We start from the raw sequence: 12,452 nt of genomic DNA, 5'->3' as shown, positions 1-12,452 counted from the left end.
GGGCAGGCGGGCAGGCGGGCAGGCGGGCAGGCGGGCAGGCGGGCAGGCGGGCAGGCGGGCAGGAACTTTCCATTTCGGCCCTGCTCGTGCCGCACGCCACGACAAGAGAGAGGTCCGTACCCGGAATCCCGGCGCGTCCAGAGTGGTACAGTGGGCAGAGCGCAGTGCAGCACAGCACAGCACAATAAGCACAGCAGCGCACGTCGACGCTGGCTGGCAGGGCCGTCCAAGTCGCGACCGGTTTCGTGCTTCGACGCCCCGACTCCGGCTGTCTTCTGCGCGCTGTTCCGCCGCGATTTGCCGATCGGCCTGGCCTGGCCTGGCCTGGCCTGCCTAAGCTGGGGGTCGTCGCTGCTCGCTGGGGGCGGATCGGCCCGATCCTGGGCGGCAGGCTCCGACGACCTTACGCATCGCCACGAGCTCTATCTCTGCCGAAAATCGTCGTGGCCTGCAGATATTATTGCGGTCATGCCTGGCGGCCCCCGACTGCTCGTCGTCACCGCGCGTGCTTACGCTGCTTGACGTCGCCGTGGCAACCCTCGACCATCGGCGGCGGCGCGCGCGGAATGCTGCCGACGCAGCCCCAGGCGCGGCGGCTTATGTACGACAGGTCGACAAAGCATTTGCCTGCCGCCACCTCGCAAGCAGGCACGCTTCGGTCGGTATCGGGCGTCGGCTGAAGGACCCCTCACCACGTCGCCCGACGCGCGCTTGTACGGCAGGCTGCGCAGGTCAAAGCCACCCGGCGGCTGCAGACGCACGCACGCGGGAACCCCTGGCAGCTCAACAGAGCTCGCAGAAGGCAAGCCATACAGCCAGCAGGCAAGCAAGCAAGGAAGAGATAGACAAGCGGCGCGTGCGTGCGTATGCCTCGAGGCCTCCGGACTTCCACCGTCCGTTTTTGCGACGAGTCTGCGACGAAAGGTGAGCCGGCTCCGTCGCCGTCTCCCGGTCGGAGCGAGGCGAAGTCTCATCCCGCATATCTGGACACACCACCTATCCTTTGTGATCGATGGACGGCTCAGATTGATTCTTCGCGCTCCTTTTGTCTGCGCTCTCGATTCGGCCCGAAGACGTTGGAGTCGGCGAGTGAGCGGTCGCGAAGGGTCAGGTGCCAGAGCCGGTCTTCCGCACAGCTACCGCGAGGCAGCCTGCCTACTGGGAGATCCATCTGCCAAGCCAGTCTGGCTCGACGTGCGTCGACGCCAGCCCCGCCTCCAGCGTAGTGCCATCCCGAGGTCGGTCCGTGCCGGTACCGTATCGAATCTGCCGCTGTTCGCGTCGGGTCGAGCTTGCAGATCAGTCAACACCCACCGCCGCCGTCGCCGCCCGTCGCTGCCCCCCATCGGATCTTCGACGTTCGGGAATGCTGCACGGAATGCTGGCCCCGCAGCCTGGCCCTGCCGTCACGCGCTGTCCCCGTCGATCATGGCGTCCCAACGACCGGCCCCGGTGCGTCTCGGGCGAGCAGACCTTGCCCGCCTGCCTGTCTGCCTGGCGCTGCGCTGATCACCAAGCAGCGCAGGGCAGCATGCCAGATGCAGGCAGGAGCCGAAGCGGACCGGATGTCGATGCGTCGGGTTCGGAAGCGAGGCCCGGTCTGGACTCTCTCCCACGCCCCTGCCTGGTTCCTTGCACACTACTACTCGTCGACACGCAGGCCAGAGGCCGGCGCCAACCTGCCTTGTCGTCGATGTCAACAACCAGCCTCAGCTGGCGTGTGGAATCGGCGCGTCGATCAAGGAGAGGCTACGGCAAGCCAAACGTGAGCAGTTGCGCGAGACTTTGTCGATCTCTGAGCCAGCCTTCAGAGATGAGTCGAGCGAGCAGGCAGGCGGTTCCCTGTGCGGAAGCTTCGACCGACGCTTCCATTCCGCTTCGGCGATCCCGCCAAGATCTGGGCGGGTCCCCGGGAGGCTGTACCCGAATGGGCACTGTGCCAGGCCTGGCCGCGCGCCCGAGCCCATGCCTCTGTGTCGGCCGCGTGCTGGCCCGCTGGGCTCTTGCTCCGGCTTCGGAGCAGGCAGGCAAGACCAAGCGGAGTCTCATATCCGACAGCGCCAAGAGATAGAGGCGGACGAGGTAAGCCCAAACACGCACCCCACACGCACGCATCCGCGTCGAGGCGACCAGGCTCTGTGCCTCTGTCCCTGCTCCTGGCCCAGTCCACCCCTGCCCCTTGCCCCTGCTTGCGTCAAGCTGGCGTCGCAGACCGACTGCTCAGCTGATCACGCGTGTGTCGGAGCAGCGCTGGTCTGCTGGTGTTGCACCAGCGGGAGGAGGTACCGGTAGCTGCCAAGCCATGCTGGTGGGCAGAGCGGTGCTGTCTGGGCACGGGAGAGGCAGAGCGCGCTCGCTGCTGCGGCCAGGCCTCTCCCGTCTGCCGAGCGTCCTTGGATCTCGACGGCGAGGAGACGACGTGGGCCCGCCGTCTCGTCGACGCGTTCATCTCACACAGAGGCGCTGAAGAGAGGGACAGACGACCACGCGGGACGGATCTGCTCGTGTGATCAGAGGAATGCGCGGTCGGTCCACTAGCCGTTGGCCACAAGACAAAGGCAAAGCAAGGCAGCAACAGAGCAGGCGCGCTCTCCATAGATCCGCACCCCACCTCCATCTGTCTGCCTGTCTGCCCGTCTATCTGATGTAAACAGCCGATTGCGGGGGAACGAGATGCTGGCCGGCGGAGGGGGGAAAGTGCGCATGGGGGTCCCTGCCTCTGGCCTTGGCGCGGGCAGTCGGGCTTGGCAGGCACGCCTTGCTGCCGAGACCCGATTCGAAGTTCAAATCGGGGACGAGTCTCCAAACGATGGTGGCCCCGATCTCTCTTTTTCTCCTTGACCGGCGCCAGGAGCGGCCGGGTGAGGCTGAAAGCGCACGCACGGGCCTGCTGGCTGGCTGGCTGGCGTGTGGGCGGGCGGGCAAGCCTCCACTTTGGCTGGCGAGTCAAACGCTCGCCTGCCTTTTGGCCAGCGCCCGCGCCACGACCGAGCTCCGAGAAAGCGGACCAGCCGGCGGCTGATCCGAAAGCCTTCCTTCCACCAGCATCCCCGCGCCTTGCCTGCTACTAAGACTGCTACCCTCGTCGGACTCGACCCGTCTCGCTGCAAGCTTCCTCTTCGGCCTTCTCGCCATCACCTAGCCGGCCTCTTTTCTTGGCCCCTCGGCCTCTTCGACCTCCTCTCAACGGACGCTTAGACGGCTCATCTCGTCTGATTTCGAGCCGACCTCTTCTCTCTACCGTCACCTCGTCTCGGTCCGGCTCAGCATCGCCTCGATCCTCGAGCACAGCCTCGCATCGCAATTCGCTTCCTTTTCCCTGCTCAACACTGCCCGCCATGGCCGACCTGGCTGTCGCTAGCGCATCGTCTGGAGGACCCTCGACCGACTGGCCGGCAAGGTTCGCCCACGTCGACAAGCTTCTCGATCGGCCAGGCCGTAAGTGCACCTCGCTCTCCCCCTGGATATCCTGCGAGGCTTGCTCTATGGCCTTGAGCCTGCATTTGCCCTGTCCAGATCATTCTCTCCTTTCGAGCGCCTCCGCCACCGCCACTGCCTCCCATTTTCTCGCTGTCTCTTGGCCTCCTTGCCCTTTGTCTGATCGCTGCCATCTCCTCGCCTGCCCATTGCCCTCGCTTCTCACTCCGCAGCATACACCGACGAAGCATTCCAGGCCGGCACCACGTAAGTAGGTCGGGCTACATGCTTTGAGTGGCAGTCGGGGACGACGGCCTGACCCGACATCACTTCGCCCGCCCTCCTTCCCCGTCTGCACACCGCCCCGTGCCCAGCGTCAAGTCGTTTCTCCGCGACCAATGCAAGATCCTTGTGATTGGCGCCGGCGGTCTCGGATGCGAGATCCTCTCCAACCTCGCCCTCTCGGGCTTTCGCGACATACACGTCATCGACATGGACACCATCGACGTGTCCAATCTTAACCGCCAGTTCCTCTTCCGGTGAGTACTGCGCTGCCGGTGCGGACTTCGGCGCGTAGGGTGCCCTTTCGGCCTCGCCTCTTACTCAGCGCTGATCGCCGCATCTCTGCCTGCTCCGGTGCTCACCAACGCACACTTCAGCGAGCGCGACGTGGGCAGGCCAAAGGCGACTGTGGCGGCCGAGTTTGTCGAGAAGCGGGTGCCGGGAGTCAAGGTGACGCCGTGAGTAGACGACGCCGCCGCCATGCAGCCCTCGAGCGTATCGCCATGGGACGCTGGCGCTGACCGCGGCACGGCTCTACTTCTCCCCGCACGAGCCAATAGCTTCCACGGCAAGATCCAGGACAAGGACGACGCCTTCTACATGCAGTTCAACATTGTCATCTGCGGCCTCGACTCGGTGAGTGCGAACCGGAACCACGTCGCGACCGGGCCAGGACGACTCCGCATGCTGACCACCGTCGTCGCCGCTATTGCGGCGCCCCGCTCCGCGACCAGGTCGATGCGCGCCGCTGGATCAATGCGACCCTGGTCAACCTGGTCGACTCCGACGACCCCGAGTCGCTCAAGCCGCTCATCGACGGCGGCACCGAGGGCTTCAAGGGCCAGGCGCGCGTCATTCTGCCGACGATCACATCGTGCTACGAGTGCAGCCTGGACATGCTCAACAAGCAGACGACCTACCCGATCTGCACCATCGCCAACACGCCCCGCTTGCCCGAGCACTGCATCGAATGGGCCAGCGTGCTCGAGTGGCCGCGCGTCTTTGGAGGTGCGTTTGTCGCGGCGGCGCAGCGACGGGTTCCAGCATGGTCGAGGCCAGTCCCGCTCTCCGTCCCTCTGACGCCTCCTCGCCGACGACCTGCTGCCCCTGTTCCCCTCCCTTCTTCCTCCATCCCGCCGCTGCAGACAAGAAGCTCGACAACGACGACCCAGAGCACATTTCCTGGCTGCTCGAGCACGCGAGCGCGCGCGCCAAGCAATTTGACATTTCGGGCGTCACGTATGCACTGACGCAGGGCGTCGTCAAGAACATCATCCCGGCCATTGCCAGCACCAATGCCATCATCGCAGGTGGGTCCGCGGCCTCGCTCCTGTCCTCGGTGCCTTTCGTATCCCAGGCTGCGCTCGGTCCTTAGCCCGCCTGTCAGGCGCAGCCCACCAGCAGCCCACCGAGGCGACGCGGATCGATGTACTGACCCTTTGCCTCCCTGACCGCCCGGCCTGGACTGCCCCCCCTCGCAGCGGCGTGCGTGCAAGAGGCGTTCAAGTTTGCCACGACGGCGGCACCCTACCTCAACAACTACATGATGTTCACGGGCAACGACAGCGTCTACACGTACACGTTTGAGCACGACAAGCGGCCCGACTGCCCCGTGTGCGGCGGCGAGAGCCGCGCCCTCGACGTCGACGCCGACGCCAAGCTCGAGGACCTCGTCGAGCGCCTGCGCGAGCTGGCCGACCTGTGAGTGTCAGCTAGCTGCCCCCGTCGCGGCTGCCCCGCACGATGTTCGACCGGTTGCCTGACCACTGGTCCTCTCCTCTCCTGTCCTCTCCTAACCCGTCTTGTCCTCATCGGCCCGCCGCACCGACCGCACAGGCAGATCACCAAGCCCTCGCTCTCGCTCGACGGCAAGCCCATCTACTACCAGGCGCCGCCGCAGCTCGAGGAGGCCACGCGGCCCAACCTGGCCAAGCCGCTGCGCGACCTCGTCGACGAGGGCGACGAGCTCACCGTCACCGACGCCCGGCTGCCCTTTACGCTCGGCATCGTGGTCCGCTTCAAGGCGACCAAACCGGTCGCCGCCGCCACCACCGCCGCCACCACCTAGCCTCGTCTGCTCCAGGCGGTGCTGGGGCAAGGCGCTCCTTCAGAACGGCACGCAAACCGGCGGAGACGACGACGGCTGCCCCACCGGGACAAACGGGGCCAAGCCTGCCCGTGGGCCATGGAACTCAAGGGCGAACGGATGCGAGGACGGTCGGGGATAGGATTACAGGGGCAGGCCATAAAGGACGACCTGCGGCAGCCACTGGTCTATGCGCGGACAAGACGATGATCGCCGGGCTAGCTCGGCGATGATCAAATAGGGGAGCCTCGGCTCCTCATCCCTAGCCCCTCACGGGGCAAAAATAAATCCTGTCGGGAGGCGGAGGGGGGCGGAGGAGGAGGAGGATGGGCGGTGGTGGAGAAGGAGGAGGAGGCGGCGGGGGAGGAGGAGGCGGCGGGGGAGGAGGAGGAGGCGGGGAGGAGGAGGAGGAGGACGGGAAGCGTTCGTCCAGGCCGGACGGCGAGGGTGGCGGCGATGGCGATGGCAAGGGGTAGCGGTGGCTTGGTCGCCGTTGTCCAGGGCAGAGGCGCGTATAGCCGGGCCTGCCACCAGCCAGCCAGCCAGCCAGCCGGCCGGCCGGCCTCGACCATCCAGGGCCGAGGCTCAGCATGCCGACCACTCAGAGCCGCCGACGGCCGTCGCAGCTCAGTGCAGGCAGACCTGGACAGGACTGGCGGCCTGGTGGCGGCGGCCTGGAAGAGAGAGGGTCGCACACTTTCTGCCAGGGCGGCCCGCTGTCCCGTCGGCCCATTGCAATCGCCGGATCGCCTTGCTGGGCGGCGATCCCCTCGAGTCCGACGGAGAAGGGTTCCGACCGGTAGCTCCGAGGCGTCGGGCGCGCGGCGAGGATCAGTTGTCGAGGAAGATGCGTTGCCTGCCCGGTAGGGATCCGACCCTGACGGATCGGCGAAAGGAGGAGGGCACAGGGCCGAGGCGGAGCAGACGGAGCAACAGACAGAGGCCAGGATGAGCATCGTCTAGGCGCCAATGTACTCGATCCCCCGGCGTCTTGCTGTCCTGGCAAACTCACATTGCTGCTCCGTTGTGGGCGACGCCGGCCACCCAGTCGACGGTGACCTGGCCGATCTGGTAGGGGCCCTTGGTATCGGTCGTGTTGTCGAGGGGCTCGCGGGGCCTGGGCAGGAAGGGGTACATGGTGTCGACGATCTGGCGCAGGTGGTCGTGGTAGTTCTGGGCGCGCTCGACGCGGTCCTTGCCTGCAGCGCGTGACGTCAAGGTCGCCATGGCACCAGTCGAGGAAGACGGCGGGAGCGGAGGAGACGGTCAGCCTGCGAGGATCGAGCAGCGGAGTCGAGGACAGCGGTGGCGACGACGCCGCCGCCGCTGTGGGCTCAGCACGCACCCTGAGCCATGGCCCAGCACCGTGAATCGCCCTGGCCGTGGTCGTTGCCGGCGTGGATGAGGTGGGAGCTGCGTTGGTTGAGGTAGCGGAACTGATAGAAGTCCCTGAGGGCGCCCCGCACCGTCGAGTACGTGGGGAAGTGCTCGTCGAGCTTGTCGAAGCCGTCTGCGAGGATATGGAGCGGGTGGCAAGTTTCCGTGGGTGGGAAACAGAAGGGCGCAGGAGGGTCAGCATCGTCCTGGCGGCAGCGATCGACGGCGATAGGAAAGGCGAGGGCGTCTCCCTACATTTGTATTCGTTCATGCCCTGCCGTCGTCGTCGTCGTCGTCGTCGTCGTTGCGGTCGCGCCCGAGCGTCGGAGATCAACCAAAGGCACAGCAGTGCACCAGGTCAGCACGCAGATACCTCGGAGGTGGCGGCAGCAAGGAGACCCAGAACTTGGCCCAGACCCAGCACTCACGGCACAGGGAGGGCCCTTCCTTTCGGCGCTGAAGTAGAGACTGGTTGCCGGGTCGATGGTGACAAACGACACTGTGGCCGTCGATCCGTGCGCAGGCTCGGCGTCGCCAAGGATCGAGTAGCGGTGCGTGAGCTGGCCGCCAAGCTGTTGCCAAGAACGAATGTGAGAAGGGGCCGGGAAAGGTACGGGGACGGTCGGTCAGCTTCCCCATGCCGAGGTCAAGGTCGAGGGCGGGCGACCAGGGCCCAGACGCACCGAGTGGCCCGCTGGCGTTTGCGACGAGCGACCCGGGTGGTGTGACGGGCGAGATCGGGGCAGGATGCTCAGCGTCAGCGCGATGCGAGGCATTCTAGGCGCCTCCCCCGAGGCAAACAAGAAGGCAGGCTCACAGTAAGTGATGTGCTCGACGCGGGGGAAAAGATCCGGGTCGGTCAGGTACCGACCAAGCGTGTCGAGCACCTCAAACGACGACACGCTCGTGTCGCTCTCGGGCAGCTGGTTGACGGCGCCTTCGCCCCACTGGAGCGGAGACAAGGGCAAGGGTCCAGAGACGGGGGAAGCAGTGGTCGTCATTGGCGTGAGCTCGCGGCCATGGACGCGGGCACACGCTCGAGCGTGGGGATGAGAGTGAGAGTATACCCACGCCGTTGAGGTCCCACACGAGCAGGTTGCCCGTCGAGCCGGGTCCAGTTCCGTGGTAGATGTCCTTGTCCGAGCCGTTGAACTGTGCGTGGGAACGGTGGAGAGCGGTGAGATTCGTGGCGGAGTCAGAGACGAGCATCCGGACGTCGACGGGGAGGCGGGCGGCGAAGCGTGCGATCGCCGCCGCACTCACAAACTGAGGCACGACGATGACGACCGAGCGTTGGGTGGCTTCGTCGAGCTTTGCGCGCGCGTCGGCGGCATCCTTCCAGGCGGCCCAGCCGTCGCGGACTGGTGTTGACAAGGTGCGATGCGAGGAGCAGCAGCAGGCGTCGTGGTCCGGTGAGCGACGAGCGCAGACGGATGGGGCAAAGGCGTTTGTCCGTGGTCAGCACAAATGTCCATCGGCCACTAGGGGAGGGCGAAGGTGCAGTGGCAAGCTGGCAGTGGGCATCGACGACCGACGTACTCTGGCCGTGAGTGTGGACGACGGCGCGCTTGATGTCCCTGATCCTGTCGATGTCGGCAACGTCAAACCATTCGTCGACGTAGGCGGGCACCACGACGGGTTCGAGTCCGGACTGGGGACGAAAGGCGAAGAGTTGGACCTTTGCGCCCGCGACTGCGAGGGCGGCGAGGCATCCAGGGAGGGCAGGGAGCAGGAGCAGTCAGCGGGGGCGCATGGCGTGCGCCGGACGAGGGAGGCATGTCGGTCGGGCCTGCGGCTCTCACCTGCGGGCAGCTTGAGGTTGCGGTCGTCGTCGACAAAGGCGGGCAGCGTGTCGGGTCCGCCAGGTACGAATGGATTCTGGGAACGGGGTCGAGAGTGTCGGATGTGCATCTTATGGATGCCTGCTGCGCGCGACACCATGTCGGTGTAGGCGAAGAGGCAGAGGAAGGTTGCGACGAGGGAGCAGAAGAAGCGCATCGAGAGGCCGGGCTGCGACGTTGGTGGAGGTGGCGGCGTCTGCTGCCGCGAGGATGAGGGCCGGGCCAAATGAGGGTGGTCTGGAATGAGCGACGTGGTGAGGGGCCCGATGGCGAGCGAGGTATGTATGCCTGCGGGCTGGAGAAGGGGGAGGCGGGGCAGGTGGCGTGGAGCGTGGAGCGTGGAGCGTGGAGCGTGGAGCGTGGAGCGTGGAGCGTGGAGCGTGGAGCGTGGAGCGTGGAGCGTGGAGCGTGGAGCGTGGAGCGCGGGGTGTGCAGAGAAGGAGTGAGGATGCTGCGGATGAGGAGGGGGTCCCCCCTTGCGCCAAGGGCCGCCTTATAGGGAAGCAAGGGCGAGAGTGTGGGGCGAGGGAGCGCGCTGCCTGGGGCTCTGTGGACGGAGGGGAAGGTCCGAGGGGTCAGACTTGCCAACGGCGAGTGGGACACGTCGGGATGCAACAATGACCAGCGCTGGTCAGCCTCAGCGTAGTCGGTGGGGCGAAGAAACGGGGCCGAGGGAGCCAATGAACGGTACGTGGTTAGTACGTGCGTTGGGGCGTTGGCCAGGCCGGCGGCCGCCGCGACCTCGAGAGCGACCAGGCAGGGAAATGTCCGGCCAGGAGCGGAATGAGAGGCGGACAGGGGAAGGTGGGGGCGTCAATGGATGTCGGATCGCGATGTGATGGGGGGGAGGACGCCCCGCCCGCAGAGTCCCGACCGTGCGTGTAGGGAGAGGAGAGGAGAGGAGAGGAGAGGAGAGGAGAGAGGAGAGAGACGAGGGACGGTCGAGGCGGAAAGGAAGCCGACGAGGCCAAGGCGAGGCGAGGCCAGGCCAGGCCAGGGACGCCATTCCGCGCTTGCCGATGCAATCTGGCATGGCCTGGCGAGGGAGGGCCCCACCGTGACGAAGCAAGCAAGCAAGAAGCCAAGCCGCCAGCAAAGGCAAGCAGGCAAGCAGGCACGTACGGATAGAGCAGCACGGCGCAGCGCAGCGTGCGTGCAGCTCTAAGGGTGGCGGGCCCACGGCTGGACCCTGGCACGCACGCCAGGCAGGCCTGAGCGTCACCGAGCCGGCGCCTCGGGGGATCAGACCAATTCTCGACGAAAAGAAAACGCGAGTTTGATTTAAGCTTTCCGCCGTCGAACTTGGTGCAGCCTCGGCTGTCGTTGCCAGGACAGGAGGGCGCTGACGCAGTGCTGGCACTGCCAATCAGATGTCCTGCCCGCCTTCATCGCCCTCGAAAGACTGATTTTTCGCGCCCTCCGCCCTTTCTGCAAAATGTGCGTTGGTGCAGGCCACGCCTGGACTGGACCCTGGCTGGCTGGCGGGCTGGCTGGCGGGGCTGGCCTGCTGGGCTGCCCACTCAGAGCGAGCATCTCGGCTTGTGCTGGTCCAGCCTCGACCTCTCTGCTCCATCGCTCGACTCGACGCTGGTCCCGACCCGCCTCCCGTCTCTCACCGAGACCGACACCGACATCGGCACCGCCACCGCCACTGCCACCGCCACTGCCACCGCCACCGGCCACCGGCCACCCCTGCTACCACCTCCACCGCCATCGCCAACGGCCACCCCTGCTACCGCCGGCCGCCCACTCTCCAACCGCCGCCATGGCCTGGCGCTCGTCGGGCCGCACCAACTCGGAGCTCGTCTCCAACCTCGTCTCGACGGGCATCATCACCTCGACGCCCGTCGCACGCGCAATGGCCTCCGTCGACCGCGCGCACTACGTATCCCAGCCCTCCACCGCCTACTTTGACACGCCCCAGCCCATCGGCTACGGCGCCACCATATCCGCACCCCACATGCACGCCCACGCGCTCCAGAACCTCGCCCCCTTTCTCGTCGCGGGCAACAAGGTCCTCGACGTCGGCTCCGGAAGCGGATACTGCCTCGCCGTCTTCCACCACCTCGTCTCGCCCGGCTCCCGCGGTCTCTCCGGCGCTGGCGACGGCGCTGGCGACGGCGACGACAAGGGCATTGGCGACGAAGCCACCGCGGCGACGCGAGGCAAGGTCGTCGGCATCGAGCACATCGGCGAGCTCGTCGACTGGAGCAAGGACAACCTCGTCAAGGACGGACTCAAGGCCGCTCTCGACGCCGCCGAGATCCAGGTCTTCAAGGGAGACGGAAGGATGGGCCGCCCCGACGCCGGCCCCTTTGACGCCATCCACGTCGGAGCAGCCTCGCCCCAGATGCCCCAGGCCCTCGTCGACCAGCTCCACGCGCCCGGCAGGATGTTTATTCCCGTCGACAGCGACCAGGGCTACGGCCAGTGAGTCCTCGTCGTCGTCGTCGTCGTCGCGATCAGCGTGGCATCGGAAGATGTTCCACGCACGATGGCCTCTGACGCCGCCTCCGTCTTCTCGCCTTGAACCCCCCTCTACCCTCCCCACGACAACCGCGCAGGGACGTCTGGCAGGTCGACAAGGACCGCCACGGCAACGTGCACCAGACGAGGCTGTTTGGAGTCAACTATGTGCCCCTCACCGACGAGCACAAGCAGCGCCGCTAGCCGGCGGCGGGCCGCCTCAATCATCGGTCTAGCCCGGCGACTCGGCAGCCGCTTGCCAACGACCGCCAGCATCGCCGTCTGAGCCCGAGGCCAGGCCCCGCTCCGAGCCCAGCTCCTCTTCGCAACCTCCGTCGCGCTTGTCCGCCGACCCATCGCCTGCCCTTGCATCGCATCGCACTCACTCTCTTCTTTGACTCCCGTGCCTCGACGCCGCCACCACTGTATTCTATCGAGGCCGCCGTGCCTCTTTGCGTACCTGCTCGCAAACGACCCGATTCGACCTGACTCGACTGGATCCGAACCGAACCGGCCCGGCCTAGGCTCTCTTGGCCGCCCACTCGTTTTCCTCCTGCTCTGGCGGGGGCATCCGGTCGTCCTGACCGGGCTGTAGCGTCTCAAAGATGGCCGACTTGAGGAGCTGGTAGGCGCGTTCGAGGTCGTCGTTGACAATGATCCAGTCGTGCGACCCGGCCTGGCGGGCGTAGGCGAGCTCGGACGCGGCCATGCCCAGCCGCTTGGCGATGCTCTCGTCGCTCTCGGTGCCCCGCGACGTCAGCCGCTGCCGCAGCGTCGAAAACGACGGCGGCGACACGAAAATGTAGATGGGTCGCAGGCTTGCGTGGTTGGCTTTGATCAGTTGTACGCCCTGTCGAAGTGATGAAGGGGAGGCAGAGGGAGGGGGAGAGGGAGGAGGGAGGAGAGGAGAGGAGAGGGGAGAAGGGGAACGTAGAGGAGGAGGGAGAGGAGGAGGGAGAGGAGGAGGGAGAGGAGGAGGGAGA

General features: G+C 66.3%; 4 protein-coding genes across 4 annotated transcripts in view; 2 read left to right on the top strand and 2 right to left on the bottom strand.

Moving 5' to 3' along the window:
- Positions 1-3,338: 3,338 nt before the first annotated feature.
- PFL1_02112 (uncharacterized protein) lies at positions 3,339-5,767 on the top strand (the record flags this gene model as incomplete). The annotated part of the gene is made up of 9 exons (XM_007879623.1): positions 3,339-3,438; positions 3,651-3,684; positions 3,792-3,956; positions 4,077-4,157; positions 4,260-4,335; positions 4,434-4,707; positions 4,845-5,009; positions 5,181-5,400; positions 5,536-5,767. The coding sequence occupies 9 exons, from the start codon at positions 3,339-3,341 to the stop codon at positions 5,765-5,767; spliced, it is 1,347 nt and encodes a 448-aa protein (XP_007877814.1).
- Positions 5,768-6,616: 849 nt separating this feature from the next.
- PFL1_02111 (uncharacterized protein) lies at positions 6,617-9,160 on the bottom strand (the record flags this gene model as incomplete). Its single annotated transcript, XM_007879622.1, has 11 exons — positions 6,617-6,662; positions 6,798-6,984; positions 7,131-7,295; positions 7,418-7,436; positions 7,591-7,734; positions 7,846-7,856; positions 7,980-8,109; positions 8,234-8,314; positions 8,426-8,523; positions 8,702-8,854; positions 8,965-9,160. 11 exons carry the CDS (start codon positions 9,158-9,160, stop codon positions 6,617-6,619), a joined length of 1,230 nt encoding a protein of 409 aa, XP_007877813.1.
- A 1,608-nt stretch (positions 9,161-10,768) lies between these two features.
- On the top strand, positions 10,769-11,673 carry PFL1_02110 (uncharacterized protein; the record flags this gene model as incomplete). Its single annotated transcript, XM_007879621.1, has 2 exons — positions 10,769-11,433; positions 11,568-11,673. 2 exons carry the CDS (start codon positions 10,769-10,771, stop codon positions 11,671-11,673), a joined length of 771 nt encoding a protein of 256 aa, XP_007877812.1.
- Positions 11,674-11,989: 316 nt separating this feature from the next.
- The window catches only part of PFL1_02109 (uncharacterized protein), a gene marked incomplete at both ends in the record, with an annotated part of 1,190 nt that continues 727 nt past the window's right edge, over positions 11,990-12,452 (bottom strand). Inside the window, one exon of the mRNA XM_007879620.1 lies at positions 11,990-12,319. Coding sequence (XP_007877811.1) covers positions 11,990-12,319 — 330 coding nt within the window. The remainder of the gene's footprint in view (positions 12,320-12,452) is intronic.

Source organism: Pseudozyma flocculosa (assembly GCF_000417875.1).
Source record: "Pseudozyma flocculosa PF-1 unplaced genomic scaffold scaffold00005, whole genome shotgun sequence".
NCBI lineage: Eukaryota > Fungi > Basidiomycota > Ustilaginomycetes > Ustilaginales > Ustilaginaceae > Pseudozyma > Pseudozyma flocculosa.
Note: the sequence above shows the minus strand (reverse complement) of the source record. Positions and strands in the feature narration are given on the sequence as shown.